Here is a 25,129-nt window from a genome sequence, read left to right as displayed (position 1 = left end):
CACATTCTATATACTCTCGCTTACACACTACCAAGCCACCTTCCCCTCCACATCCAACTTCCATCTTTGAGCCAACTGTCTTTCTAGAGCACATGCTTGTGCTCTACTTCGGTGTCTTAGGTTTAGACAAAGTTGCCGCTTCCAGTGCAACGAGAAAGAGGAAACTCCTTCTTAGAGCAAAGAGTAATGGCACCTATCAGGCAGTTGGTTAATGCATATTAACCAGAAGCAGCATCGTATCTTACCAGAAACCCACTTGATACCAGCATACTCCTTCTCCTCAAAGGAATCAGCAGAGAAGGTACCCGACTCGGTCTGCGAGCCAATGCAACCCTTCAAGACCCTGCCATACTTTCTAGTCTTGATGGGCTTGGTGATCATGACTCCCGAGTAACCGTCAGCAACCTTGGCAGCAATGTTGATGCTCGCAGAGGAAGTCCACGTGCGGCTGTAGTCGACACCAAAAGACAGACCAAGCTTGTCCTTGACGACGGTCCAGTCTGCACCACCGCTGACGCTCACGCTGTTGCTGACACTATAGCCAGAGGTGACGGAGACGGTGATGCCGTCGCCGGTGCCGATGATGACGGGGGACATTTGCACGTCCCAGTCGACAAAGGTCTCTGAGCGGTCTGTGACGACAGCCGTGGTCAAGTCACACTGACGCTTCGAGAGAGAGTCGTCGTCACTGGACTTGGGAGCCTTGAAGGGGTGAGAGGGGGCAGGGAAGGCTTCAGGGACTTTTGGGATGTCCTCTGAGATGCCGTCGGATGCAATGAGGCTGTGATAGACACTCTCATGGACAACCTCCACTGTTGTCTTGTTAATATCTCCGACACCTTGGCAAAGGACACAAAAGGTTTGACAAGGAAAATCAAAGTGAGATGGACTTACTGCGGCCTTCACCGTAGAGAATGACCTCATCCGGCTGAAGGATATGCTCCGGAGTCCACTTGGTGCTGTTCAGTCCATGGAAGGGAGCAGCACTAACAGTGGTCGCCAGGACTAAGCTCAAGAAACTGAAGGAGAGCATATTGACAGAGGCAAAGAGTGTTTAGAGAAAAGACGTTGATAGAAGAGAGAGGTGGTTTGCTGTGTAACTGCCCTTTTCTGAATTTCATCGCGTCTCGACCCAAGGTATTATATCACAAACCTATACGAGCCCCATCCTGTTGACTGCACTTCATGAGTTGATTTCATTACGAGATAGATATGCCGTCTTTTCCATTGTAGATTACGATCAGTCTCTCAACTTTCCTCATCTATCGTCTTTCTAGAAACAACCCCCTGTCAAAGTGTCCGCCCATCTCACAAAACCCCTGCCTACAACCCCCCTTGTCACCTGCCAAACTCTAAACGGCGCGTCAAGAGACGTCAGTGGATAGATAGAGATCCTAAAGGGTCCTCATTCGGTGGGGGCTTATAACTTCCACGAATGCCAACCGATGCAGATCTTGTTTCGGTTTTCATCTTGGGATAAGAGCGGCGGAGGATTTCGAACTAGTGAAAGGGGCCATGGCATTGATTTTCGGAAACGCCGTTGCCTTTTTACCGTCTTTTGTTAAAGATCTTCATGACGTAGAGATAAGCCTTGTCTGTTTTAAGAAGGTAAGGCTGATAACGTGGCCGCGTGGTTTGATATCACGTCCTCGAGAGGCATAGTTGAGGAGGCCATCGTGAAACACCAGTCGTGGGGGGATTGATGAATACGAGGCGGTGACTCCATTGAGTAATCTTGTTGACCTTGAAGGATTGTGAACGATATGGCTCATGGGGTGTTATATACCGAGTTGAGTCCAGGTCATCATCTCGAGGACTAACCGAAGTGGCACTCATCACTCTTCTGTCTCTGTCTCCCTGCCTCTATTCTCTCCATATCTCCCTCCCTCATCAAACTTTCCAAGAATTCAACATGAAGTGCACTACCATCACCGCTCTCCTCTCCCTCACCAGCGGGTCAGTCTCTCCCCCTATGCCAACACTTGGAGGGCTGCTAACTTACACCCAGAGTCTTTGCGGACCTACACAACGTTGCGGTGTGCGTCTCTGGCAGAAAGTACTCAAACATCGGTGGTACTCCCTTCAGCGTCAGCTACACCTGGGCAAAGGAGTTTGAGATGCTCCCAGATGCCACCAAGTGTGCCTGCGAGGCCTACAGGAACCGCAACACTGGTGATAACCAGTGGGATCAGTGCCCTGACTGCACTTTTGTAAGTCCCCTTCCTCTCAACGAGTTCCTGCTTGACTAACGGTTGTTCAGGATGGCACATACTGCAACTCTGCTGGCTGGCACATTGGTGGTGACGAGGTAAGAAGTCTTTCCCCCAAAACTGACTTCAGATCTAACATGTTTGAAAGATCACGTACTACTGTGAAGAGATCTGTCATTCGCAGGGCGCCGAGGCTAACCCCAGCTGAAGAGCTGGCAACTGAAAGTGGAAGTTCGCGTAGTAGCGTGTAGTTGAGTTTACTAGTTGAAAGCTGGGACGTGCTTGGTGGATTCTTCTTCTGGGGGGTGACGATCAGATCTCGTATATGTGAGCAGCGGTGTAAATAGCTCAACTTATACTTGGTTTGGTGTCGTTTCTTCTAAGGCTAGTTACTTCTGGGAGTTGGGTTTGTAGATCTCACAGTAAAGCACCCACTTGACAGGCCATAGTCAGAAGCTATGGGCAAGTTGACGCAACGAGGAATAGAGGACCTGCTAAATTTGGACAAGTTTTTGTTGATTTGATTAAACACTAAAGGAATTACAGAGAGAAGAAAAAACACAGGCTATTTATTCGTGACATCATCATTGTCTTTTTCTATCCAATTCATCCATTCCCGAGGCGATCGTCAGCGTTCAGTCATCATTCGCAACCAGGCGTTGATGTTTCTATCAAAGAAACCATCTTAGATGCCGCCGTATCGAACACCTCGCTTTCCAAGCTCCTTGCGGCCAATGGCATCCTCGGGCCAGACCCAGCCGCGACTTCGCTTGGCCTCCCGCTTCTCAGCCAGCTGAGGTTGGGGGATCCACGAGTCTCGGGGCTGGGCCTTGCGACGGGTTCCCTCGGCGGGAGCACCGATCTCGGCGCGCCAGTGAGCCTGTCCGGCAGGCGTGTCGTCACTGGCGAGTTGGCACAGGCCCCAGAGGGCGAGGCATGCAGTCAATGGCGTCTCATGGGGGAGAGTGGATGCATCTCCCTCAGGCGCGGATGAGGCAAGCTGGACAGAGGTGACCTCGAGGTCACCAAAGAATGGAGTAGTCTCAGTACCGTTGCGAACGAGAACCAGCTCGATCTCGGTAAGAATGAAGCCGTAGCGGCATCCATGCTCGCGCATAGCATGGTGGATGGCGGCGAGGCCGCGAAGGTACTCGACCCGCTTGATGTTACCCTCGACACGCATGCCAGTGTTGAAGCGGTCGAAGCTTCGGACAAGGCCGACGACACGGGCAGTGGGCTTGCCGCCGAACATGGCAGCGGCAGTGGCAGACTCGCCGGCACCATTGGCAACAAACACAAGATCATTGAGGCCAGAGGTCTTGGGGGGCACGGACAGGTGCAGTGGGCGGGTTGAGGACATGGTCAGGGCCGAGTTCAGCTTAGGGAGGTAGTAGGAGGCGTAGATGGAGTGGAGGGCAGCCTCGGTCTCGGGGTGGCGCGAAGTAAAGGCAGGTTGAGGGAGCAGAGAAGCCGGGACAGGCGATGTGAGCAGAGCAGTGGCACCAGGAAGAGAGAGGATGGTGGCAGCGTTGAAGGAGGACCAAGAGCGAATGTTTCGGACGTCCCACCAGAAGTGCTTAGTAGTAGCATCGCGAAGAGGGAATGAGATGGTGCGGACCAATGAGGCTGCAGGGTTGGAGCAAGTAAGGAAGCTGATAAGGTTGGTGTTGGGAGTGGGGTCCGGAGTAGTAGAGATGCTCAAGGGGGACTGAGAACGAGGGCTGTAGTTGTATGAAGCGAATCCATAGTCAGACTGGGGCTGAGGAGTAGCCATAGGAACGTATGTGGGCATCTGACGGTAGGTTGGGTACCCATACTTGTCAAGAGTAGTGTTGTCGAGGCTGGAGGCACGACGCGAGTGGGAAGAACCCGAGACATGAGTGGCAAAGTTGGCTGGGGAAGTAAGGAGAGCTCCGGACAGGTCGTCGGTTTGGCTAGAGAATGAAGTGTTGACAGAGGCAACAGTGGCGGGAGAGTCAAAGGTGATGGCGTGGATGGACTCGGGGTTGGTGTAACTGCGAGTGTGACGGGATGGCCTGGGGGCAGGAGGCGTCGTCATGCGGTAGTGACCGCAGGGAGTAGCGTCAATGTCCTGGTCCTGGGAGCGGATCTTGGGGAGTAGAAGAGGCCCATGTTGGCGGACAGGAGGTGAAGCACGGGGGGGAGTGGTGAGACGGGAAGCAAGAGATTCCGGGTCGGACTCGGCAGAGGCGGTGGAGTAGACCGAGACCTTTGAAGATGAACGAGAGTGGCCGGAAATGTGGCCGGCAGCATTAGCAGAAGCCGAAGCATACGCCATGTCGAGGAGAGCCTGGTCAAAGGGCACAACGGGCATAGCAGGAGGCGGGCTTGGGCGCTCAATCGAGGCCGAAGGAAAGTTGAAGTCGAAGGGCATGTCGACTGCCAGACTGTTGAGAAAGGGAGAGTTAGTGGTTTGGTATAAAAGATATAATGCGGGAAGGGATGGCTTACGCAGACATGTTGGGCGGTTGGTATTAGTGGTCGTATGTCTATCGATGCAGGTGGTGTTGTATCAAGGTCAGGGATTAGGAGGCCAGCTCCAGATGCAATCGTGAAACGGCGAGTATGGGGAGTTTCAGAGAGCAAGATGCCTCGGTTCGTGAGGCTTGAGAGACAGAGAGAGATGGCCTTGTGTGTTGTCTTTTTGTTGGTTCGGACGGACGATTATGGTGCGAGGAATGAGACGACGAGCAAGTGATACCGGACCACAAAAGTACAGGAGAAAAGGAAAAGGAGAAGGATGAGATGATTGGTAAAAGACAGGCTGATGATGAACCGAGCGAGTATGAGAAATGAGACCCAGGGCGAGGCCGTCTTCTTATGCTCGTTACAAAGCAGTGCAGAGCAAATGGTTGGCGATGGGCGGCTGGCCGGCAGGGGACCCATCCGAACTGGACGAAACAAGAAACATGGCAAACACGCAAGAGAATGATGTGAAACACGTCTCTTCTTTGTCTGCCGACGCGCGGGGGGGGACCACACGCGCGCTACTGTCGCTGTCTTCTTGGTGTAAGTTGACAGAACGAGATCTGGCGATGCAGACATGTACAGGTAGGGCCGTGATTCGCCGGCCCAATGATATTGACACTGTACCCACAGCGGGCGCTTGGGTGCGTGGTCCAAGTGCGAGACCAAGAAGTGGACTGTGCGGCCCCGACCCCCGGTTCACACCCAAATATTCCCATCCACACGGCATGATCCACGGATCCCGGGGCCAGGGATTCTGGGCTTGGCCCCGTTGCTGCACGACCCCGGTCGCTGAATGGCCGGGCGCCTATGACTCATTTTTAGATCCTGGACCTTCGGCAAGCTTTAGTCCACAGTAGCTCCAACGCTCCACGAGAAGCTGTCGTCCATTGCGAGAAGCTGGAACAGACGCGACAGAAGTTGAAGACGCGACTCACATCTCGAGTAGATAACCGTGTCGTGAATTCAAGACTTCCCAATATTTACTACACCGCGTTCATACACAATTTTCGTTGCAAGGGACAACCGACATAGCCCTCTCCTCCTTTCAGGGTCTATGCGAGTCCCCCGCTCTTTTTTCATGTGCTCTATCTGTATGTCCTCAATAAGCGCCAGTGGCCAACTCATAGTACATTACATACACATACATACACATACACAAGGCTACAGGTCTGTCTCACTCAATCGGAGAAAAAATATGAACCCGACCCTCAGAATAGAAGCAGCATCAGACTTTCGCTCTTTTCTTCAAGGGGTCCCCCTTGACACAGTCTACATAGTGGTCCCGGCCAATCTCTTAACCGCCGGCGTTTAATCTATGTCGTGAACCTCGAACGGGCGCCTAACACTCGCCGTTCTTCCACCGTAGAGACCTCATATTAAAGAAGCCCACCGCCAGCGGCTACGGAGATTGTCCTCGGCCCACTGTGTCTCTCTTTCTTCCTCCGTTCTCTCTTTTTTCCAGCACAGCCTCATTGTTCCGCCCCCGCCCCTTCTCGTGGGGAAGAAAAAGACCACCAGAAGCCTCGGCGCGTAACCACCACGTCGTCCTCCCTTGAACTCGTCTCCCATTCGCTCGCAACCACGCGCCAGGACACCACGCGCCGTGGACCAATCGGCTCCACGTCCTCTCCGCCTTCTCCACGGCGGGCCGTGTCTCGCGAGCTGTTGCAGGGAATGAGTGGCTCGTGGCCTTCTGCAGCACCGTGGCTTCTGCTTCTCTAGCTCCCTTCCGTACGTCCCTAGCTCGAGCTCTGTCTGCTGCTTTCTGTTGCTTGTGGTTTCATGTTTCAAGTTTCACTCGATCCACGGCGATTCCCTATCCTTGTCCTAGCTCTTCGCCCAGCTTTGACGGCTCTGCAACGCCATCTTCGCGAACAGACCAGCCTTTGAATCCTTTTTCGTCCCTACTGCAGTTTGTTCTGCTCCACTTGCCTCTTTGAGCACCCATGCTACAGACCAGCTGTCCATCTCGTTGTCTTTTTTCCGGTGAGGCGTCTCTCGGGTATGCACGATTGAAGAAGGCCTGATGATGGTGGTCTGGTGGTCCAGGTTAAGCTTCCATTGTCATTGTCATTGTTCATGTCGTGATATCAAGTCGATAGAACATGAGATACAGCCATCTCTGCATGTAAAGCAATATGCCGCCCTCCTCAAGGCCATTATTCTATGTAGATATTAGGCCTATAAACTCCATCCAAATCTACCAGACCACCAAGAAATATCTAACGTTGAATACTAGTATATGGTAAAAAAAAAAGGTGGCCTTCGGGGTTACACAGGAGACACGAGCAAGCCTCACCAAGCTATCTCCCCCCATCCATCTCCTCCTCCCCAACCAAACAAGTCACAAACTCACGGGGTATCCATCCCTCCCTCCGCAAAGTAACTCGATGTACACTCTGCATCCTTAGCCCCTCCTCGTTCCAGGTGCAAGGACCCGCATGCAAATCGCCTCCGAGCTTAGCTCGACTCGCCTTGTCTGTGCTGCCATCGCGGTCTGCAGCTCCCCGACGCGTCTCTCTCTTCCCCATATCACGCGTCTCCCTGGTGTTGTGTCTGCCTGGTTCCCCATATCGTGGATTTGACAGTCCGTGTATCCACTCCCAAGGCTACCCGACTATCCAACCTCGCCACCGCCCTCCGACTCATCCATCGTCGCCGGTTGCGCTTCCGTCGCCTCCCGTCTCGGTGAGGAAGGGGCTGGTGACCTCGTCCCGTTGCCCGCTGCATGTGTCCCCCCTTCTCCGCTGCCTGTCCTGATTTTCCGGAGCGCCCTCATCATGCCCTCCAACTTCATCCTCTCTTGCACAACCATTCCTCGCGCGAATTCCCGGATCGCCCGGCGACCTAGCTTGTCGTGTAGTTCCTGCCACCCTGCAAGTTCTCCAGCTACTGTCTGCTGTGTATACCGAAGTTCCTTTGCGATGTTGGCGGCTTCTTCTCGAGATTTCCGTGCTCGCTCTTCCTTCTCGTCATATAGCCTTTGCCTTGTATCATCCAAAAGCCCCAAGGGCCACCTTGATTTGTTGAGAGAGTTGAAGTTCCTATCAGCCTCACGCTTCGCGGCTCTCATCTGAGATATGAGAGATGGGGGTCGTGACAGGGATGCCAAGAGAGCCTGCACCGTCGACTGCAGGGCCAAGAGTGTCGAGTGAAGAGTCGCCTGAGCATTTGACTGGGTCGGCACGATCGACCGCACATATGTTTCAAACGCCTCGACGTGCGTGGTGGGGAGGAACTGCAGCGTTGAAACAGCTCGATGAAGTAGCACTGACGAATCGTACATGTCTGATGCACTGTTAGTTCATCGCCGTTCATTGGAGCACGGCGTCTCATGAAATACGTACCTGCCACCACAAGCCCAACGTTGTTGGCTCGTCTCGTCGCGCTCTTAGTCGAGTAGTTGACGCTCCTAATCATTTCTCGGGCATGGTTGACAAACTGCTCCACCTCTCTCACATCCTCCACTGGCTCGTACTCGTCTCTCACCTTCTCTGCTCTGGTCTCTGCCTTGAGAAGAGTCCGCTGCTCCATCATGTCCAGCTGTAGCTCTGGCACAAGGAAGAACTCCCATAGCATCTCGTGCGTTGCGAATGTCGGATGCATGAGCATGATCTTCAAGAACCAGTCCGCTCGAGCTTGCATGTCTCGTAAGATCGCCCGCGAAGGCTTTGACGGTATTTGGAATGGCGAGCGCACATCGTTGAGCGATGGAATCCATGATGCCGGGTTCTCAAGTGCCAGTAGGTTAGGGAGGTGCTCAAAATCGGAGAGCGAACGGCGACTGGTCGTGACTGTGTAGCTGTCGTGGTCCGTTGGAGCAGCCGACTTCAACACCAACCGTACGGTTGCGTCCTCCACAAAGAATGCCCTAACCACTCCTGTGATACGGGCATCCGGCCCCGGTGCCATGCTGAAGAGGGCAAGGTCGTCAATCTTGTTACGCACATCGTCGTCCTTTGCCAGTTCAACGGCTGTGAGGCCTCTAACCTCCTTGGCTCCCACGTCCACTCTTGGGTCAGCAAACAGTGAGCGAACCATGTCATATCTACCGTATTTGCTAGCAACCATCAACGCCGTAAATCTCTTATCGTTCGTCGCATTGACGTCGACATCGCAGTACTGCAGGATCCTCAGGGCGAGGCCCGCATCATTCATAATGTGCAGTATCGTGTTCCCCTTATTGTCGATGTGCTCGTCGATGTGCAGGGGTTGTCCGTCACGCTGGTAAGCCGCCGCTACGTTCAACCCAGCTTCAACCATCTCGTGGTAGTTTCCGTGGTCGTAAGATCGACAAAGAGCGAACAAGGGTGTTTGGCCATTCTTATCCCGTTGTCGCCATGGTATCAAATGGCCGATTCGTGTGATTAATGAGGGTGCGTTGAAGAGATAATGACCACAACTGCGCCCCCAGATGTCTTGCTGCGCCAGATATGATGTGAGCTGCTTGGGGGTCGTCGACGAAATCACAAAGTCGATGGTCATGTCTATGATTTGCGCATTACCGAGCTGAATGGCGGCGCTCAGTAGGGTGGTATCCTCGTTGTTCATGTCGTCAAGAACAAAGGAGGCAGGGAAGTACTCGGACAGAGAAAGCAGGTACTTGAGCGTCTCTGCTCGTTCGGCTTGGATAGCCATCATGAGGACAGATTCTCCAAAGGCATTGTTGGTTTGTGACAATCGTGCAACAGAGATGTCTCCCTCCAGGGCGCTCCCAATCGTGCCTATGCTTCCAGTACGGGAGTGGAAAGACACCTCAGACGCCTCCGATAAACTTCGAGTGTCCATGGACACCTTCTTTACCCTTCGTATGGGTATCGTAAAGTCATGTGAGTGTGTCTCATTGTCACCATTTGCTTGGAAGGGAAACACATGGCTCAGACCTGAGCCGTGGGAGAAATGCTCGTATTGTGACAAGACCAATGAGGACCTCCGAGACCTGGTTGGGCCTGAAGATCGTGTGTCATTCTGAAGGCTCAACGCAGTCGATGGCCGACGGCTTGAGATGGGAGATTCGGACAAATCGTCGTCATCCGCAGCACCGGCATCAGGTTCCATGATCTTTTTGAGGTCATCAAGAGTTCCGGTCTTTGCGGCATCCCATAGGGCTTTATTCCTTCGGCTTGCGCGTCGTAAACCCGCTGAGTCGAGGACTAGATAGGCCAGTACAGCTTCGAACGTGCTCAAGGCATAACCCAGCTCGCCACTGTCGACATCATCGATAAAGATAAAGTTCCGGACATAGATCAATCGAGCCTGGAGCTGCTTGACTTGAGATCGTATCACAACGTACAGAAGGAATGAGACCAGTGTGTCCGCGTTAACAGTCATGATAGGCTTCTCCGAGGACGAGTCTGATGGCACCGTATGTGACTTGGAGGAGTCTGTTAGCTGCGACACAATCTTGATCGTTGACAGCAAGAGACCCAGCATGACCTGCGGGCATGTAGCCGCAGAGATCTTCTTAAACTCCTCGACGGCAGGCCCGAGCTGGATGATGAGATCATGTTTCGCCTTGGAACCGCCATCAATGCCAATGCCCAATTGAGAGATGTCGATGAATTGCATCTTCTTGATCTTTGCCTCGAGCTCTAGGTCGTATGGTCGCTTTAGAGCGTTTAGCCTAGGGAAAAGCTGATTGTGGACATTCTCCGTGACATAGCGCTCTATCAGCTTCTCAACCAAAGGACCTGTCAGGTCTGTTGTGGCTCCCAACAAAGATAGTTGCTGCTTGTCAACTCCTTGGAAAAGGTCGATGGCAGCTGTGACAGCAGTTTCAAGTGATGCTCTCATAATGTCCTCGTCATCTTCGGCGTAGAAGTTTTCCATGACTGGAAGCCTACCATCATCACCCGTACCCGTCTTTGCCGACATGCTGTTGGATCGAGCTCGTTTCATGGCACTGGTAATAGGCCCATCCGGTTCAGGGTCTGGGATATGCTCGGCCGATGGCGGAGGAGGTAGAGGCTTGCGGAAGACGTTGGTGAACTCGAGGAACAGCTTCTCGAGGCCGGGCTGCATCTGCCTTGCGATCATGGGGAAGTTGTTGAGTAGGTCATGGAAGCTCTTGATGTCCTTCTTGCGTGGGGCGGCATTCTCGGTCGATTCGGCGTTGGATGTCTGCTTCTGCTCGTTCATCTTTCGCTTCCTAATGCCAGGAATGAAGACGGCCGGAACAATCTTGTTCTCCTCCCAGATGCCTACAAGGGGCCTGGAGATAAAGTAGAGAAGCCATTGTCGTGGCTCAAAGACGTCGGGATAAAATACAATGTCGTTGAGAAGTTGAGCTTGCGCGAGTGTCTTGAAGCCTAGATTCAGTGAGCAAATGCACGCTTGCGCGGCGCAGGTTGATACGCACCTTTGTTGCTATATATGAATGTGTCCTTGATAACCACGCTCTTGCCGTTCAGAGTAGAGAACTGCTTCGCCTTTCCTCTCACCTCGCGCAGGTTCTGGGCGCCATCCTTGGATCCTGCTGCTCCATTCGGAGCAGGCACGCGGAGGACATGACTGGCGAGAAAGTCCTCCGAGGCGATGACCTCAGCGGGGGCTGAGCCGCTCTCGGTCTCGCGGAATGTGAGAAGCACATCCGTCGACGGGACCAGTAGGATGTGATGATGAACCGGTGTGCACTGGCTTGGGAGGGAGCTCTTGAAGAAGGCGGCCAGGAATGGGTTTAAAGGTTGCATTCATTCGACTTGTGGCCGGCCGTGTCGAAGCTTGGTCGACTCCCCAAGGTCGCGACGTCAGGGACGTGGAGGAGGGTTAAGTTCGCGGGGAGATGACGCAGGACGTGAACGGATCGATCGGGATCGAGACACATGCAGAAGAAATAGGATTCCTTGGGCTGAGGTCGAGTTTGTGTAGTTGTTTATGGCGCGACAGTGGTATGGCTAAATTTCATGACGGAGCGACTCAAACGAGGCATGCGGCGATAACGATAGCGATAGCGCGCGGTCGTCAGGAACAAAGGAGCTATTGCGGAGAGCGAAATGAGTTCGGTGGAGAGTGCGGGTATGCGCGTGAGCGTAGGCGGCTGGAGAGAAGATCTTGAGTGACTCGGTCGTCGTCGAGTATGGAGAAGGATATCGCTTGGCTAATAAGGAGAGCTGTCGATCGTGATGTAGTCTAGATTGACGACGAGTGTTGGGAGGCTTGAGATGGAGCTGACCTCACTCACCCAGTGGAGGCACACAGGGCACGTTGCGGTTGTTGGAGATCGCCTAACTCTAATTTGTACTGGTACATGAGCTTGGCCTGATGTCAGGCATGAATGGCATGTTGAACCCCTGAGACCATGTACCGAGACTCAATCTGCTGCTGGCGGGCGCCAATCCGCTCCCGAACGCACCTCAGCGCACGGACCGTTATCTGATAAACCCCTGAGCTCCGGGCCGGGCCATCAATCCTCCGGGCCCTCCAAGTATCACATGTTACAGTCTGTGTGAATAGCATCCACCGTTTAGATACGGGTGACTTGTGTTTCCCAGCTACATTCACACAAAGCCCTCACAATTTGATGTGGTTAGGAAGCGAGGTGGAATTATTAAATTTTCACTTCATTGTCGAGTCACTCGATATTGGGTCGTTTGTTCTTATACTTCGAAACGCCCGTGTGTAGGACTTGAGCACAGGGTAGGTAGAGACAAACGAGTGCCAATTTGCATTGACTCCTGTCTTGAACTACATCCATACCGCAAGCTGAAGTACATGCACGGGACTATGTTAGAACATCTTTGAGCTATGGTATCGTATCAAAGAGTTGCTCATGCATCCCGCCCTGAATCTTTGTCTTCCAACGCTCCTTTAGACATGGCATCAAGCCTTCTGTTCAAAGAAACTAGGTATCAATACTTTCTTAAACAACGATACAAAGGGGCCTGATGCGAACAATTGTCTTACTCCTAGACATCATGTTCCCAAAATGCTGCTTATAAACACTCAAGTCTTGCCAAGAAACACCAAGACCTTCATCCATCAACGCCCATCACTGATATTGTCATCACGATCCGCCATCAACATCATGAAGCCCTTCAAGCGACTCATTAACGCCGTATCCGGGCCACGTAAAAGTCCTGAACAGGCCAACAAAACCCTCCCCGTCTTCATCGACGATGAGATCGCAGAGATGTTTGTGGACAAACTCATCAGTGAGATCGAGATCGAAAACAAGAACAACCACAAAGGTGACAAAACAAAAGATCCTGAGTTTGCCGAGGCTGACGCGAATGTAGACGCAAAGCTAGTTCGACTCATCAACGCCGACAAGAATCCCTGGCCCGAGGACCCCTCCTACTGCGTCAAGAGAGTAACGGTCCAGATGCCGCCAACAACTCCAGTGCCGGAACGTATAGCAAGCACCTACGCATCTAGAGGAGAGAAAGCATGGGCTGAAGTTATTGGGTGGGGGAGATTTCGGTTAACTGACGAATATCCTGGTGGTGAGTTCTATGATCTCTGGGTGCTGCCCGGAGAGAGTAGGATCGAGTGGGTTGGGCCAGTACCAATAGACCTGGCGAAGAAGTCGATCACTCTCGCTGACCCTCTTCAGCTTGAAAAGAAGAAAAAGCGAGTATAGTGGTACATATGGGGAAGTGTGTATAGGGAGTTCAGCTTGGCTGGTTTGGAAGGAAGCAAAGGATGAGGGGTTTCGCGTAAGCTTGAGTCTTGTTTAGTTGAGAATTCTAATTAAATCCAACGATGACTCCAGAAATTTGGCTATACTGATCGAATGGGCGTGCTTAACTTGGAGTCCGTTGAAGGATAGGTGAGCGAGAGAAGAGTGCACGTCTGTACAGCTGCCTGTATCTTTAAAAGCGTACCGACTCCAAGGAGGCTCGACATTGACACAACTGCAATCCCCGTTTATCATTAATTCATGACGTCTCGGGTTCGTCTACTAACCCTAGCTATGTAGGTAATTCAAGGGGGTATCATTATTTACATTGAGCTCGTAATAACCTTGCACAGTGATCATAACATGCACCCGTGATGAGTCTTTCATGTTTAGAACCAGTTCCAAATCTTCTTCCAGATGGGGACCTGACCCGGTACACCTCCAACAGCTGGACCGCTCTTGTGGTCCAGGTCCATTCTCCTCCCGCTGTCCAGATCAATGCTCCAGCTACGCTTGATCGGATCAGAGCTACGCCAGAGCAACTTGCAGACTCCATATATGATTCCAAACAGAGGAATCAAAATGTAGGCATCCACAAAGTTGCCCGCGTCAAACGGCGACAGCGTAGTCCAGCCCTGGACAAGGGCCAAAAAGACACAAGCTCCGAGACCAAGCCAAGCAAGATACGGGAATCCCATCGCCTTGTAAGGCAACTCGCTGATGCTTCTGCCCTGGACCTTCCAGGCGCGTCGGAATCGAATGTGGATGATGCAGATGCTACCCCAGACGAGGAACGCGCTCACGCCGGAGAGGTTCACGATGTAGCTGTATGCTCTGGCAGCACCGGTGGAAACGTTCATCATCGAGATGGAGCCGACGGCGTTGGTGATGAGGATGGCCCAGACGGGAACACCCCTACCGTTGGTCCAGCCAAAGACCTTGGAGGCCTTGCCGGACTGCGCCATGTAGAAGACGGTGCGTGAACCAATATAGATGGATGAGTTGATGGCGGACAAGCAAGTGACGAGAATGAAAGCGTTGATCAGATGGACACCTGGAACCGTTAGAATAGAACATGCTTATAGAATACTGATCGCAAACCTCCTTGCCAGCCAGCAGTCTGAATAGCGATGGTCATCGGGCTCTGCAGAGCCTTGGAGCCTCCGTTGATGAGACCATCCGCATCAGCCGGGCAGGTGAGACCAAAGAAGAATGCGGATCCCATGTAGACGAAGATGATACGCCAAAAGACCTGTCGAATAGCCTGGGGGACAGCAACTCCAGGGTTTCTCGTCTCAGTGGCAGCAATGGCGATGGACTCGACGCCAGAGTAAAATGTCGCGCAGAAGACAAAGACGGTCGCAACACCGCGGAAGCCATTGCCGTTGAAAGCTCCGGGATCGTGCCAGTACTTGAACCCGAGAGCCTTATCCTGACCGACCAGACCGCCGGCTGCGTAGATAATAGCAAAGATGAAGTATGCTGTTAGTCCGAGGAGCTTCAGCAGGGCAAGCCAAAACTCGGCCTCTCCAAAGGCCTCGATACCAAGCAGTTGAAAGCCCAAGAAGACGGTCCAGAAGATGAGAAAGTAGCCCCAGAGCGGAATTACAGGCGCCCAATAGGTGAGGATGCTGCAGATGACGTTGTACTCGTTGGCGAGGACGGCGGCCCAGATGATGAAGTAGTTCCAGCCTACGGCCACAGAGAAGGACTTGTCTACCATGCGCTCGGCGAGAGAGATGAAGGAGCCTCCACCGGGATATAGAGTTGTCACCTCACCGAGGGACTGCATGATGGAGAATGCAATGATACCTGGTTAAGAGTCAGCCTCGCTCATTATCCTGGATATACCACCGAGAATGCAACCTCAAGTCTGTACTTGTGTTCACATCCTCTGTCAACATCAAGACAAAGGGATCCTACCAATGACACCGAAGCCGATGATAAGGGAAGCTGGTCCTCCCTTATTCAGCGCACCACCCGCGCCGACGAGCAATCCAGGTCCAATGATACCGGCCAGAGCCATCATGGATAGATGTCGATTCTTGAGACCACGCTTGACACCAGAGTCGGGATCCACAGAGCTGTCATCCGTTGGCCCATCATGCTGGTTGTAATCATAGTTGTCGCCGTAGTTGTCGCCATAGTCGGACGGGCCATCCACCGCAGCGGCATCTTCGTCCTCCTTTCGATTGAACATTTTGGCTAATCACCTCGGCCAGATGAATATATGTGGAGGAGAATAGTGGCCTGGTGAGAGATAAAAAGTACGGGACGATAAGGCGATACACAGCCGTTGAGGGAGGCTGCTTGTTTTGAAACTGGGCCCCACGAGGAGAGATGAGGCACGTATATATAAAACGCCGAAAACAACAACGACAGGCAGAGAAAAGTTAAGATAAAGTTGAGAGGCTTTGGGCTGGGGGTTATGGCATCACCAGAGGGCCCGCCGTGCTAACGCAGCCGGGCGTAGAGCCCGTAAGAAAGAAGCAAGGATCGACCCCCCTCATGGTTCCTCGAGATTGCTCTTATTAGGTACAATCCGTAGGTAATGGGGTTGGGGTTGTTGGGTTCGCGCAAGTCAGAGCTGCCCTTGGGATGGACCAGGGAAACACATCCCGGTTTTAGCGCTTACAGGGGTCTTGATTTAGCTAGACAGAGACGGATCTGACCTCGTCATGGGGGGTTGTCTGCGCCTTTGGACCGAGTTCAGCTGCAGAAAGAATGGGTTCTGGTCTCGCTTCCAACATTGACGATATGCCCTGTCGAGCGTCTTTTGGTCCCTTGAGGCTGGACGAACACCCCCACCCTAGAAACCAAAGCATGTGGCTCTTTCTCCCCCGTTTGCGTGTGCCCGAGGTCGCATTTGTGGCGTGTGAATCGCCCAGTGGTTCTGCAAGAAACCCGGGGATAGCGAGATACGCCATAGGCAATGCCGATCACGACATCGAGAACCCTGGACTAGAAGAACTTTGCACGCTTTGCAAACGGCCGAGGGCCCGTATTAAGTGGCCGGGTGGAGATGTCTTAGCGCAAGACAATGAGACATTCAGCGTGGGTTCTTGAAGATTTTGAGACATGGCGAAAGAGCTGTGAAGCTAGGATACGTTGAAGGTGTGAATCTCTAGCCATTGAGATGGACACTTGATGGCGCACGGGGCTTTAGAGACCAGTTGATTGTCGACGCCGAGGGTGTCGGTTAGACGTGATTTAGTCATTATATCGATTATGCCATCTTCCTCGCAATGACGATGTTGAATTGCAGCGTGGGATTCACCAGTTCCGTCATCCGAGGCGCCCAATCAACATCTCGTCCATCTCAGCCTCTCGAGACCTGTCCACGTCGTCTTTTCAGCCCATGGAACATCATCTTTCACGTGTCCTGACAGCTCAAGCCTTACTCGGCCTCTTCCGTATGAAGCGCCGGGCGAGTCCGGGCCATCGGCACGGGGCACACTCCATCTCCGCTGGCATCTCGGCCTTTCCTTGACTTCGTCGTTAGGGCCGGGTCCGTAGCTCTTCGGACCGACCAATGATTTCCGGTATTTGAGATTTTATCATATAAAGACCTTGATTGGCTTTATATAAAGGCCAAGGAAATGGTTCCCGGGACATCGGCTTCTTTTCAACTCGCTCCAAAGATCTTCAAAATTGGGGCCAACCGAAGCTCCGAATAGGATGTGGACAAGCAATGTGGCGGTCTAACCGCCGTCTTGGCTTTCAGCAAGAGGAGAAACAGTAATAAGTTGAGGGAGTATTGGCCCTCGTAAATGCATCGTGACTCATAAGCGCTGCTGGCATATCCGATGCTATTTCAAAAGCTCAGCCAAAAACAACCATGTTCCTAGTCCTCCTCGACTGTCGCTCAATCATCCGACCAATAGCCATATCTCATCAGAGCCGTGATACCTCAAATCAGACCTCCACGCCGCCAAGCACCTCTTCGAATACCTCGAGGTTTCCCTCGTTTCTTCGATCAAACACGGCAAACCACACCTCCTCCCACCAACCGCCTTGGAACTCTGGCTCCTGCAAAACCTCCAACCAGCAGTGAGCCACTTCCTTCGGCGGGTTCCTGAACGCACCGCATCCCAGGGCACCGAGCACGAGTAGCCCATGATTCCGTCTCGCCGCCATTCGCAAACATATTCTCATCTTGATCTTCGTCATATCACGATCTGCGGGGTTCGCAAAGACGAGTCTGTCGATATATGAGCCGTCGGGTTGCTTCTCCGCGGCTCTGGCAACAGGTGGCGTGCGCAGAGCGGCAATACTCAGTACGCTGACGATGGGAAGATTCTCAACGTCAACATCAGGCATGAGGAGTTTGTGCCCGGAATCCTGGTCAGAGCGAATGATGACAACATCTGGGCTGTAGACACCCATGCGCTGCTTCCATGGGTAGTACCGTCGATGTAGGGACAGGTACAGCGAGCTGCGATAACATAGGGCCTCCTCCTGGGCGCGCGCTCCCTTTAGCCATCCTCCACCTGGGCTCACATTGCTGGCCATATTCAAGACTGCGACGCGACCAGATGAGGCATCCTTTGAAGAAGCGAGGTCGATGGCGGCATTGAAAGAGTCATCGTTGACGATCTTGATAGTTGTTGTCACTGAAGGTGTGCGCTTGGGACACTCAGCAGCCTTGAGCGGTTGAAGAGTTTCGTAGTAGAGCGCCTCGGATTTGCTGGCCTCGATGTCGGGCAACCCATTGAGAATGTCAGGGAGAACTGTTCGCGTCTCCTTGGCGACGGCGGCGAGCCCGGCGCCTTGTCTCCAAGGGTCTTTGCGTCTGTTGCGCCATGAACGAGAAGGCTGAGACGATGATGAAGCTGGTGTTGATGATGATGGCTGCTCAGAGGTAGAAGCGGCGGGCTTAGATGATGGTTTCTTGGAGAGCCACATATCCAGCGTTCCCTGGCCTTGGCCTTGGCCGGAGTTGGAGGACATTTTCGATGCGGTATTCAAGGTAATGACGCCCAAGAGAGTTGGATTTGGTGAAATCGTCGTCAGGCTTTTTAATTCCTTTCTCGCTTGGAGTTTTGTCAGGTCCAAGTTCCGTTGGCACTTATGAGCTGCGAAGGCGGGCTGTGAATATGCGCGCGTGCACGCGCTGCTAAGCCCAGGCAACAACAGCGCATCAGTCACACCGAGCAAACCAAGCCAAGCTAGTCGCGGCCATGCCTGTTGTTCAGCTCAGCCTCGATGGGCGCTCTAACGAGCATACAATATTCTCGCAAGATGAGACTCGTGCGAAATCATCATCCAATTCCGTCTTCAAAAGCCCGCCCGGTAGCTCGATACCCAGAAGCTACATCCTCCTTTTAGCAACACGGTCTATCTACGACTCATCTTCCAATCCATCTCATGATTCAAACCGGGGTATCACAATAGCTAAAAGTATGGTACATATTCATACATCTCCGAGAAAACACGGAGCTTCATGCAGGAGTCTTGATGGCTCCCTCTGGAACATCATCCGAGGCCTCGAACTTTCTCGGGATGAGTCCTTCGGCCATATCGATTGCCCCTTTCATGTCGTTCTTGTTGAACAAGAACAGCCCTTGGATCGCCGCTGCGCTGGTGTGTCGATTCGATGGCTTTCCATCTGGTCCCTGTCCAAACAGACCCAGCTCCTCAAGTCGGTTGAGGAAACGTTCCCGGCCAGAGTGATCCGTATCAACATCGCCGTAGAATCGATCCCACATCTGAGCAGCCTGGTAGCGCGTAGCCTCACCAATGCGGAGCATCAAGTCCACACGACCAGGTCGGATCAGAGCGGGATCAAGACGATCGACGTGATTCGTCGTCAGGAAGGCAATCCGCTCTTCACCGGCAGCAACACCGTCAAGGGCGTTGAGAAGACCTGAGAAAGTCACAGTCGCACCACTGTATCCATCGGCATCTCGTTGTCGTCGGTTAACAAATGCTGCGTCTGCATCCTCCAACAGCAACAGACTCCTCTTCGGTAGCTTAGTGAGGAGATAGGCAAGCTTGTCGTCCGTCATACCCATCTCGCTAAGATTGATCATGGCCACACTGAAATCCAGTTCTCCTGCGAGCGCTTGGATAAAGGACGTCTTGCCACTGCCAGGAGGGCCAAACAAAAGATACCCTCGTCGGTACGGGATACCTCGGTCAACATACCATTGCTGCCGGTTCAAGAAATCTTGCACGTCGCCCACAATGTTCTCCTTGACACCTTCGTCTAGGATCACAGAGCCAAGTGGTCGCTTTTTCCTCGGGTCTCCAAGAGGCACCCAGTCCATTCCGCGAGCCGAGTATACAATCGTCTTGCCCTCGTTCGCCTTGGCTGCCAGTTGATGCGCCTCGCTAAAGACTGACTCGAAAACGTGTCGGTGAGCCCATAGAGTCGTCATCTGAAGAATCTCGTGCGGTTCGCCCGTGTTCATGTTCGCCGTATTGTGCTTCTCGCGGTTGACGGCAATGTACGCACTGCCGAATTTGACAATGTGCCGTCCATAGCCGGGCTGCAGGAAGAAATGCGCATGTTGTGGCCCACTGACACCAGGCGTTCGGGATGCGGTGGTTGTCGAAACGGAGAGGTTGTGGATTCGTGTCAGTCGAGAGGCAATGAAGCCTGGGTTTTCGCGGGGTTGTGACAGCCAAGCTAGGATCCAAGGGTAGGCGGGATCCTGCTTGCTGATCTCGACGTTGACGAGCAATCGACGCCGAGCTGCTCCGAGAGCGGATAATGCGCCTTTTCGTGCAAATGCTGCGACAGCGCCGAGAGAAGCGAGACCAATTCCACCCGCGAAGAGCGGGTTATCGAACAAGGCGTTGATGTTGAGCGCCGAGGTCGCAGCAGGTTCTGGCGCCTTGCTGGCATTGGGGAAGCTCGTGAGAGCTTCCTTGAGCGTTTCCTCATCCATCTTCGGCTGGACCAATGTCTGTTGAGTGGCTAGGCGAGCGCAGCTGGGTTCTTCGCATTGGCCCTTGCGATCATCGCTGACGGGCGTGTATCAACTCGGTTCGCTGGCGTCGTGGTAAGTGATGTTGGAGATGGGTAGAGAGGGTGTGGTTTGGTTGGTCCTCTTTTTTTTTCTGGAGAACCATGCACGTGGAGCCAAGTTGGAGGAAACAGTCAAACCAGAATGGTAGTTGGAGGCTTTTTTGGAACATAGCAAGAACAAGTAAATCATCAATTAGTCCACACATAAGTCGCCTTGAATCCAAATTGTCATGAAAAAGTAGTGGCCAAGAAACCTCATCGTCGGTTGGTGTCTTCCAAACTGTCACAGGAGAGACCCAAGCAACTGCTTCTAAAGATAGGCATTGTTTAGGATTAGGACATCAGTTTTTAGATCATTTGATCCTGTCAGGGAATCTTGTACATAAACATGATATCATGTTTGCTCCAGTGACGTCTTTAAGAATCTTCGTTCTCCACACAAAAGAAGAGGTTCCAGTTCATTGACAAGACGATCGTCAATCCGAAGATATCACTCGGTCCGATACTGATCTCGTCGGACCGACATGCAAAGAGGCAGAGAGAACCTCAGCGAAGGCAGAGATGGGATTTGATATGAATAATATTATTCTTTGTTATGACAATTTATGATTTATTGAGTCTTGCGGCGAGGCAGACAGACCGGACCTGCCTCACTTTAGGGTACGTCACTTTGTTTTGGTGTAATATCATCAACGCCAAAACACCACGATCTAAGATCACCCACCAATCAACCGGTTCGAAAACAGCACAAAAATTTGTAAAAAATGCAAAAAAAAAGCTGGTGGGCGACTGAGAGCGATGCTCCCGCCAGGGCTTGAACCTGAGACCTTCGCATTACCGGATACTCGGAATGAAGTATTAGTACGACGCTCTAACCAACTGAGCTACGGAAGCCAACCAGCTGTTGCTGAAGGAAAGCCCTGCTGTCAGGCACCAAGGAAGGCCTGCTCCAGACTGCGTTTCTCCCATGCTGAAACCCTTGTCTCGTGGACGGCCGTTGGTTGACAACGCATGTGAGTGGGGGAGCGGAGCGCCGGGAGGGAGGGAGCCTTGAAGGACTTCCGGAACCTCATCGCGAAGCGGGGTCGAGGGGACGAATGGAGGCACTGGTGGGGTTGGGATCTCGTAAGGACTACGTACTTGGGACGTGATGTAGGGCCTCGAATGGCGTCCAATTGCGGGTGAAAGGGACCGGACTCGGGCCAGCCGATGAGGCAGATTGCAATTGAGTGACTTTCTGGCGCCTGAGAAGACACAATTCGTGACATGACGAGTTTCATCACTGACGGGGCGTCAGATCATGAGAAGCCGAAGACTGACTGACATCAACTCATGTGCCTGACGGATGTTGGTCCGATGCTGCACAAGCAAGCTTCGGCATTGATGAAGCAGTGCAAGGTATGGTGATTCTTCACCACACCCAGGCTGCAGGAAAGCCATTCGGCATGTGCATGTTAGAGCTAGAATTCAAATAAACCGCCATTGTCTCCCTGCTGGCCCATGTCCTCCTTCATGATGAAGTCCAGTGGCCTCTCGGGAATGTATCACCGAGAGCTGGTCAATTGTAAGCTCATGACCAGTCCGCGCTAGTGATTTCGAAGCTCCGCCGGAGGTAAATTGAGATCATGAATAGTGTCAGCATAGGATGTGTGCAATTCATATGACCCTGCAACGGGAAAACACGTTTCGGGGCTACGCAAGTGCGGCATATCGAGATTGGCTCTCGCCGGCACTGCAGATTGCATGAGTGCGTTAGCCTGCGCGGTTGACTTCAGTTCGTGACATTGGGGTTTGGGGAGGACCGGGAGAGTAGGACCAGCGGGCTGACTGCCCGGCGGTGCCCACCCCCATCGTGGCGCGCCAGCCAACCGTGTCCCTCACGATGTCCAAGTATGCGGGGGAAATGGGGTCACACGAGAACAAGGTCAGCGTGTTGCCAGCGGCGACGAGTGATGGCTCCCGATCGATGTGCTCCAAGGCCCAGAGCGTCCCGCATGTTTCCGTCGCGAGCCCCGAGGCGTCGGCTACGGTAGGAAGAGGTCTCGGCAATGAGGACATGATATAAGTCGGCTGCCCCTCCTCCTGACGGCGACCTTGGTGTGCTTGATTTCTGAGTACAGACAACTCCTCCACTCTTCCCACTAAACGTCGTCGTCGACATCATCGCTGGGTCGTCCGTCTCCCTGTTAAGCGTGTAAGTCGAGCCACTCTTCATCGTCGCAAAGCAAATCCAATCCCATCCACTGCAATTGATCCTCCAATGGGGCCGCCCTGCCGGCGACTCCACTTTACCACCGAGGAGACATATACTTGCACTCTCAACAACGTCAACGAGCTGCCGCTAGCTAGCTCGAGTGAGTCTGCTGGGGAAGCCTTTCCTTGTTAATGTCTTGGTGCGATGGGGGCGTCTGCGCCGGTGTCGGGCTGTAGCGGAGTCGGGGTGGGCGAGGCGAGAGTGAGAGAGAGCCATGAGAGGAAGAATGAGGCGCGCAGAGACAGAGAATGCCAGACAAGAGACATATCGGCCGCGAAGCCGCCGGGGAGACACCGGGCATTGACGCCTCCGGGGAGCAGATCCGGGCTGAGGTGTGCGGTGAGCATCTTGCATCCGGGTGAGGCGGAATCCAATCGACTCACTTGTTGATGCGGTGAATCGGTCAACATCTCAGCCCATTCGCAGCCCTGGAGCTCCCCGAAGCTCAAGCAAGGACCCTGAATCTCAGGCGATTCCCGACAGATGTTCGTCCTCGCCAATCGAGAGGCATCGTGTTGCGAAATGAAGTTGAGGTTGACGACTTGGCGAGATGAGGAGATCCGCTCTCTTATCATGCCTCTGGTCTGTGTCTCACCGACATGACGCTGTTGGATGTAGAAACAGCTCATGGCCTGAACTCGATGAACTCATTCTCGCTGGCGCACAGAGCATCCCCTGGAAGGAGCGTGGGATGCCCCTCCAGCCCTGGTCCTGTCTGCCCCTCCCCGCCCCTGTTCCTGCTTGCTTTGCCCCTCCCTTTTGCTCAACTTGTTTGCTTTATCGATAAGCTCGACAGACAGAAAACCCCGCGCAACGCCTCCCATCTTGGACCTACATCACTGACAACCTCTCTCGCTCAACAGATTTTTCATATTCTTTATCCCTCGACCTGCCTGAGTTGACCTCATCTCGATCGATTCTTCCACCTTTACAACCACACACAACACAGCAAAAATGGGCGTCCAAGATGTTCTGACCCGCAAGACCGGCGTCATTGTCGGCGACGATGTTCTCCGTCTGTTCGAGTACGCTCGTGAGAACCAGTTTGCCATCCCCGCCATCGTACGTCAGACCGAAATACATGATGAAAAAGATGAAGCTAAGACTATCTTGACAGAACGTCACCTCTTCCTCCACCGTCGTCGCTGCTCTCGAGGCTGCCCGCGATGCCAAGGCCCCTATCATCCTCCAGTTCTCCCAGGGCGGTGCCGCCTACTTTGCTGGCAAGGTATGTTTCATAATCATTACGAGATGTTACATCAAAGCTCACGAGATGTAGGGTGTGAGTAACGGTGACCAGGCCGCCTCCATTGCCGGCTCTGTCGCTGCCGCCCACTTCGTCCGCTCCCTCGCTCCCACCTACGGCATCCCCGTCGTCCTTCACACCGACCACTGCGCCAAGAAGCTCCTCCCCTGGCTCGACGGCATGCTCGATGCCGATGAGGCCTACTTCAAGGCCAACGGCGAGCCCCTTTTCTCCTCCCACATGATCGATCTCTCTGAGGAGTCTGTTGAGTGGAACGTCGAGACCACCGCCAAGTACCTCAAGCGTGCTGCCCCCATGAAGCAGTGGCTCGAGATGGAGATTGGTATCACCGGTGGTGAGGAGGATGGCGTCAACAACGAGGACGTTGACAACGCCTCCCTCTACACCCAGCCCGAGGACATCCTCAACATCTACAACACCCTCTCTGCCATCTCCCCCTACTTCTCCATTGCCGCTGGCTTCGGCAACGTCCACGGTGTCTACAAGCCTGGCAACGTCAAGCTCCACCCCGAGCTCCTCGGCAAGCACCAGGAGCACGTCAAGGCCGCCATTGGCTCTGAGAACCCCAAGCCTGTCTTCTTCGTCTTCCACGGCGGCTCTGGCTCCTCCAAGCAGGAGTACCTCGATGCCATCAGCCACGGTGTCGTCAAGGTCAACATGGACACTGACATGCAGTTCGCCTACTGCTCTGGTATCCGTGACTACATGGTCAACAAGAAGGACTACGTCAGCACCGCTGTCGGCAACCCCGACGGTGAGGACAAGCCCAACAAGAAGTACTTTGACGTAAGTTTCGAGACCCAATGCTGATTTCCTTTGACATGTACTAATATGATGTGTACAGCCCCGTGTCTGGGTCCGCGAGGGTGAGAAGACCATGACTGCCCGTGTCGCCGAGGCCCTCAAGGACTTCAACACTGCCGGTACTGTCTAAATGTCGATAACGACGTTTTCCGATATCCCCAAGACTGGGACACGATGAGTGATGCATCGCTTGAAAAAGGAGGAATCCAAGGGAGACTCTTCCCATCGTTTGAAGTAACAATTGCTGTCCATTGTCGGTTGGGGCATTATGAGTCGACGAAAGTAGTAAAATAATGAAAAAAGAAATAGATGATGTACAAAAGCCGAGTGTTTGATGGTTTTTCAACTGTTTGTGATTTGACTGTACTGTATTGTCAGTGGTGATTGGCGCGATCATGACAAGGGCTCGACAAAAAGACGCAGACACAAAAACCCAACCTAGGATCTCAGTTCGTTCAAACCGTTTCATTAATCGTGGAACGTATATAATGTGTTGTTAATATCGTACACGTGC

At 53.1% G+C, this 25,129-nt stretch overlaps 9 protein-coding genes and 1 non-coding gene across 10 annotated transcripts; 3 read left to right on the top strand and 7 right to left on the bottom strand.

The window, feature by feature from the left end:
* Positions 1-122: 122 nt before the first annotated feature.
* On the bottom strand, positions 123-1,033 carry LRP88_01407 (uncharacterized protein; the record flags this gene model as incomplete). Its single annotated transcript, XM_083238092.1, has 3 exons — positions 123-193; positions 246-812; positions 895-1,033. The coding sequence occupies 3 exons, from the start codon at positions 1,031-1,033 to the stop codon at positions 123-125; spliced, it is 777 nt and encodes a 258-aa protein (XP_083106597.1).
* An 879-nt stretch (positions 1,034-1,912) lies between these two features.
* On the top strand, positions 1,913-2,418 carry LRP88_01406 (uncharacterized protein; the record flags this gene model as incomplete). Its single annotated transcript, XM_083238091.1, has 4 exons — positions 1,913-1,956; positions 2,009-2,210; positions 2,261-2,308; positions 2,359-2,418. The coding sequence occupies 4 exons, from the start codon at positions 1,913-1,915 to the stop codon at positions 2,416-2,418; spliced, it is 354 nt and encodes a 117-aa protein (XP_083106596.1).
* Positions 2,419-2,895: 477 nt separating this feature from the next.
* On the bottom strand, positions 2,896-4,690 carry LRP88_01405 (uncharacterized protein; the record flags this gene model as incomplete). Its single annotated transcript, XM_083238090.1, has 2 exons — positions 2,896-4,618; positions 4,683-4,690. 2 exons carry the CDS (start codon positions 4,688-4,690, stop codon positions 2,896-2,898), a joined length of 1,731 nt encoding a protein of 576 aa, XP_083106595.1.
* A 2,627-nt stretch (positions 4,691-7,317) lies between these two features.
* Positions 7,318-11,389, bottom strand: LRP88_01404 (uncharacterized protein; the record flags this gene model as incomplete). The annotated part of the gene is made up of 3 exons (XM_083238089.1): positions 7,318-7,988; positions 8,048-11,008; positions 11,059-11,389. The coding sequence occupies 3 exons, from the start codon at positions 11,387-11,389 to the stop codon at positions 7,318-7,320; spliced, it is 3,963 nt and encodes a 1,320-aa protein (XP_083106594.1).
* Positions 11,390-12,723: 1,334 nt separating this feature from the next.
* LRP88_01403 (uncharacterized protein) lies at positions 12,724-13,278 on the top strand (the record flags this gene model as incomplete). Its single annotated transcript, XM_083238088.1, has 1 exon — positions 12,724-13,278. The coding sequence occupies one exon, from the start codon at positions 12,724-12,726 to the stop codon at positions 13,276-13,278; it is 555 nt and encodes a 184-aa protein (XP_083106593.1).
* Positions 13,279-13,706: 428 nt separating this feature from the next.
* On the bottom strand, positions 13,707-15,517 carry LRP88_01402 (amino acid permease/ SLC12A domain-containing protein; the record flags this gene model as incomplete). The annotated part of the gene is made up of 3 exons (XM_083238087.1): positions 13,707-14,371; positions 14,419-15,129; positions 15,241-15,517. 3 exons carry the CDS (start codon positions 15,515-15,517, stop codon positions 13,707-13,709), a joined length of 1,653 nt encoding a protein of 550 aa, XP_083106592.1.
* A 1,715-nt stretch (positions 15,518-17,232) lies between these two features.
* Positions 17,233-18,267, bottom strand: LRP88_01401 (uncharacterized protein; the record flags this gene model as incomplete). Its single annotated transcript, XM_083238086.1, has 1 exon — positions 17,233-18,267. The coding sequence occupies one exon, from the start codon at positions 18,265-18,267 to the stop codon at positions 17,233-17,235; it is 1,035 nt and encodes a 344-aa protein (XP_083106591.1).
* A 491-nt stretch (positions 18,268-18,758) lies between these two features.
* On the bottom strand, positions 18,759-20,210 carry LRP88_01400 (mitochondrial chaperone BCS1; the record flags this gene model as incomplete). The annotated part of the gene is made up of 2 exons (XM_083238085.1): positions 18,759-19,404; positions 19,465-20,210. 2 exons carry the CDS (start codon positions 20,208-20,210, stop codon positions 18,759-18,761), a joined length of 1,392 nt encoding a protein of 463 aa, XP_083106590.1.
* Positions 20,211-21,089: 879 nt separating this feature from the next.
* On the bottom strand, positions 21,090-21,184 carry LRP88_01399. The gene has a single exon. It is a non-coding gene; the product is annotated as a tRNA-Ile (tRNA).
* A 2,314-nt stretch (positions 21,185-23,498) lies between these two features.
* Positions 23,499-24,745, top strand: LRP88_01398 (fructose-bisphosphate aldolase FBA1; the record flags this gene model as incomplete). The annotated part of the gene is made up of 4 exons (XM_083238084.1): positions 23,499-23,606; positions 23,662-23,772; positions 23,824-24,597; positions 24,656-24,745. The coding sequence occupies 4 exons, from the start codon at positions 23,499-23,501 to the stop codon at positions 24,743-24,745; spliced, it is 1,083 nt and encodes a 360-aa protein (XP_083106589.1).
* Between the last annotated feature and the right edge of the window lie 384 nt (positions 24,746-25,129).

The sequence above is a fragment of the Fusarium phalaenopsidis genome (genome assembly GCF_050370095.1).
Source record: "Fusarium phalaenopsidis strain FUZ10S chromosome Unknown contig_32278, whole genome shotgun sequence".
NCBI classification, from domain to species: domain Eukaryota; kingdom Fungi; phylum Ascomycota; class Sordariomycetes; order Hypocreales; family Nectriaceae; genus Fusarium; species Fusarium phalaenopsidis.
Note: the sequence above shows the minus strand (reverse complement) of the source record. Positions and strands in the feature narration are given on the sequence as shown.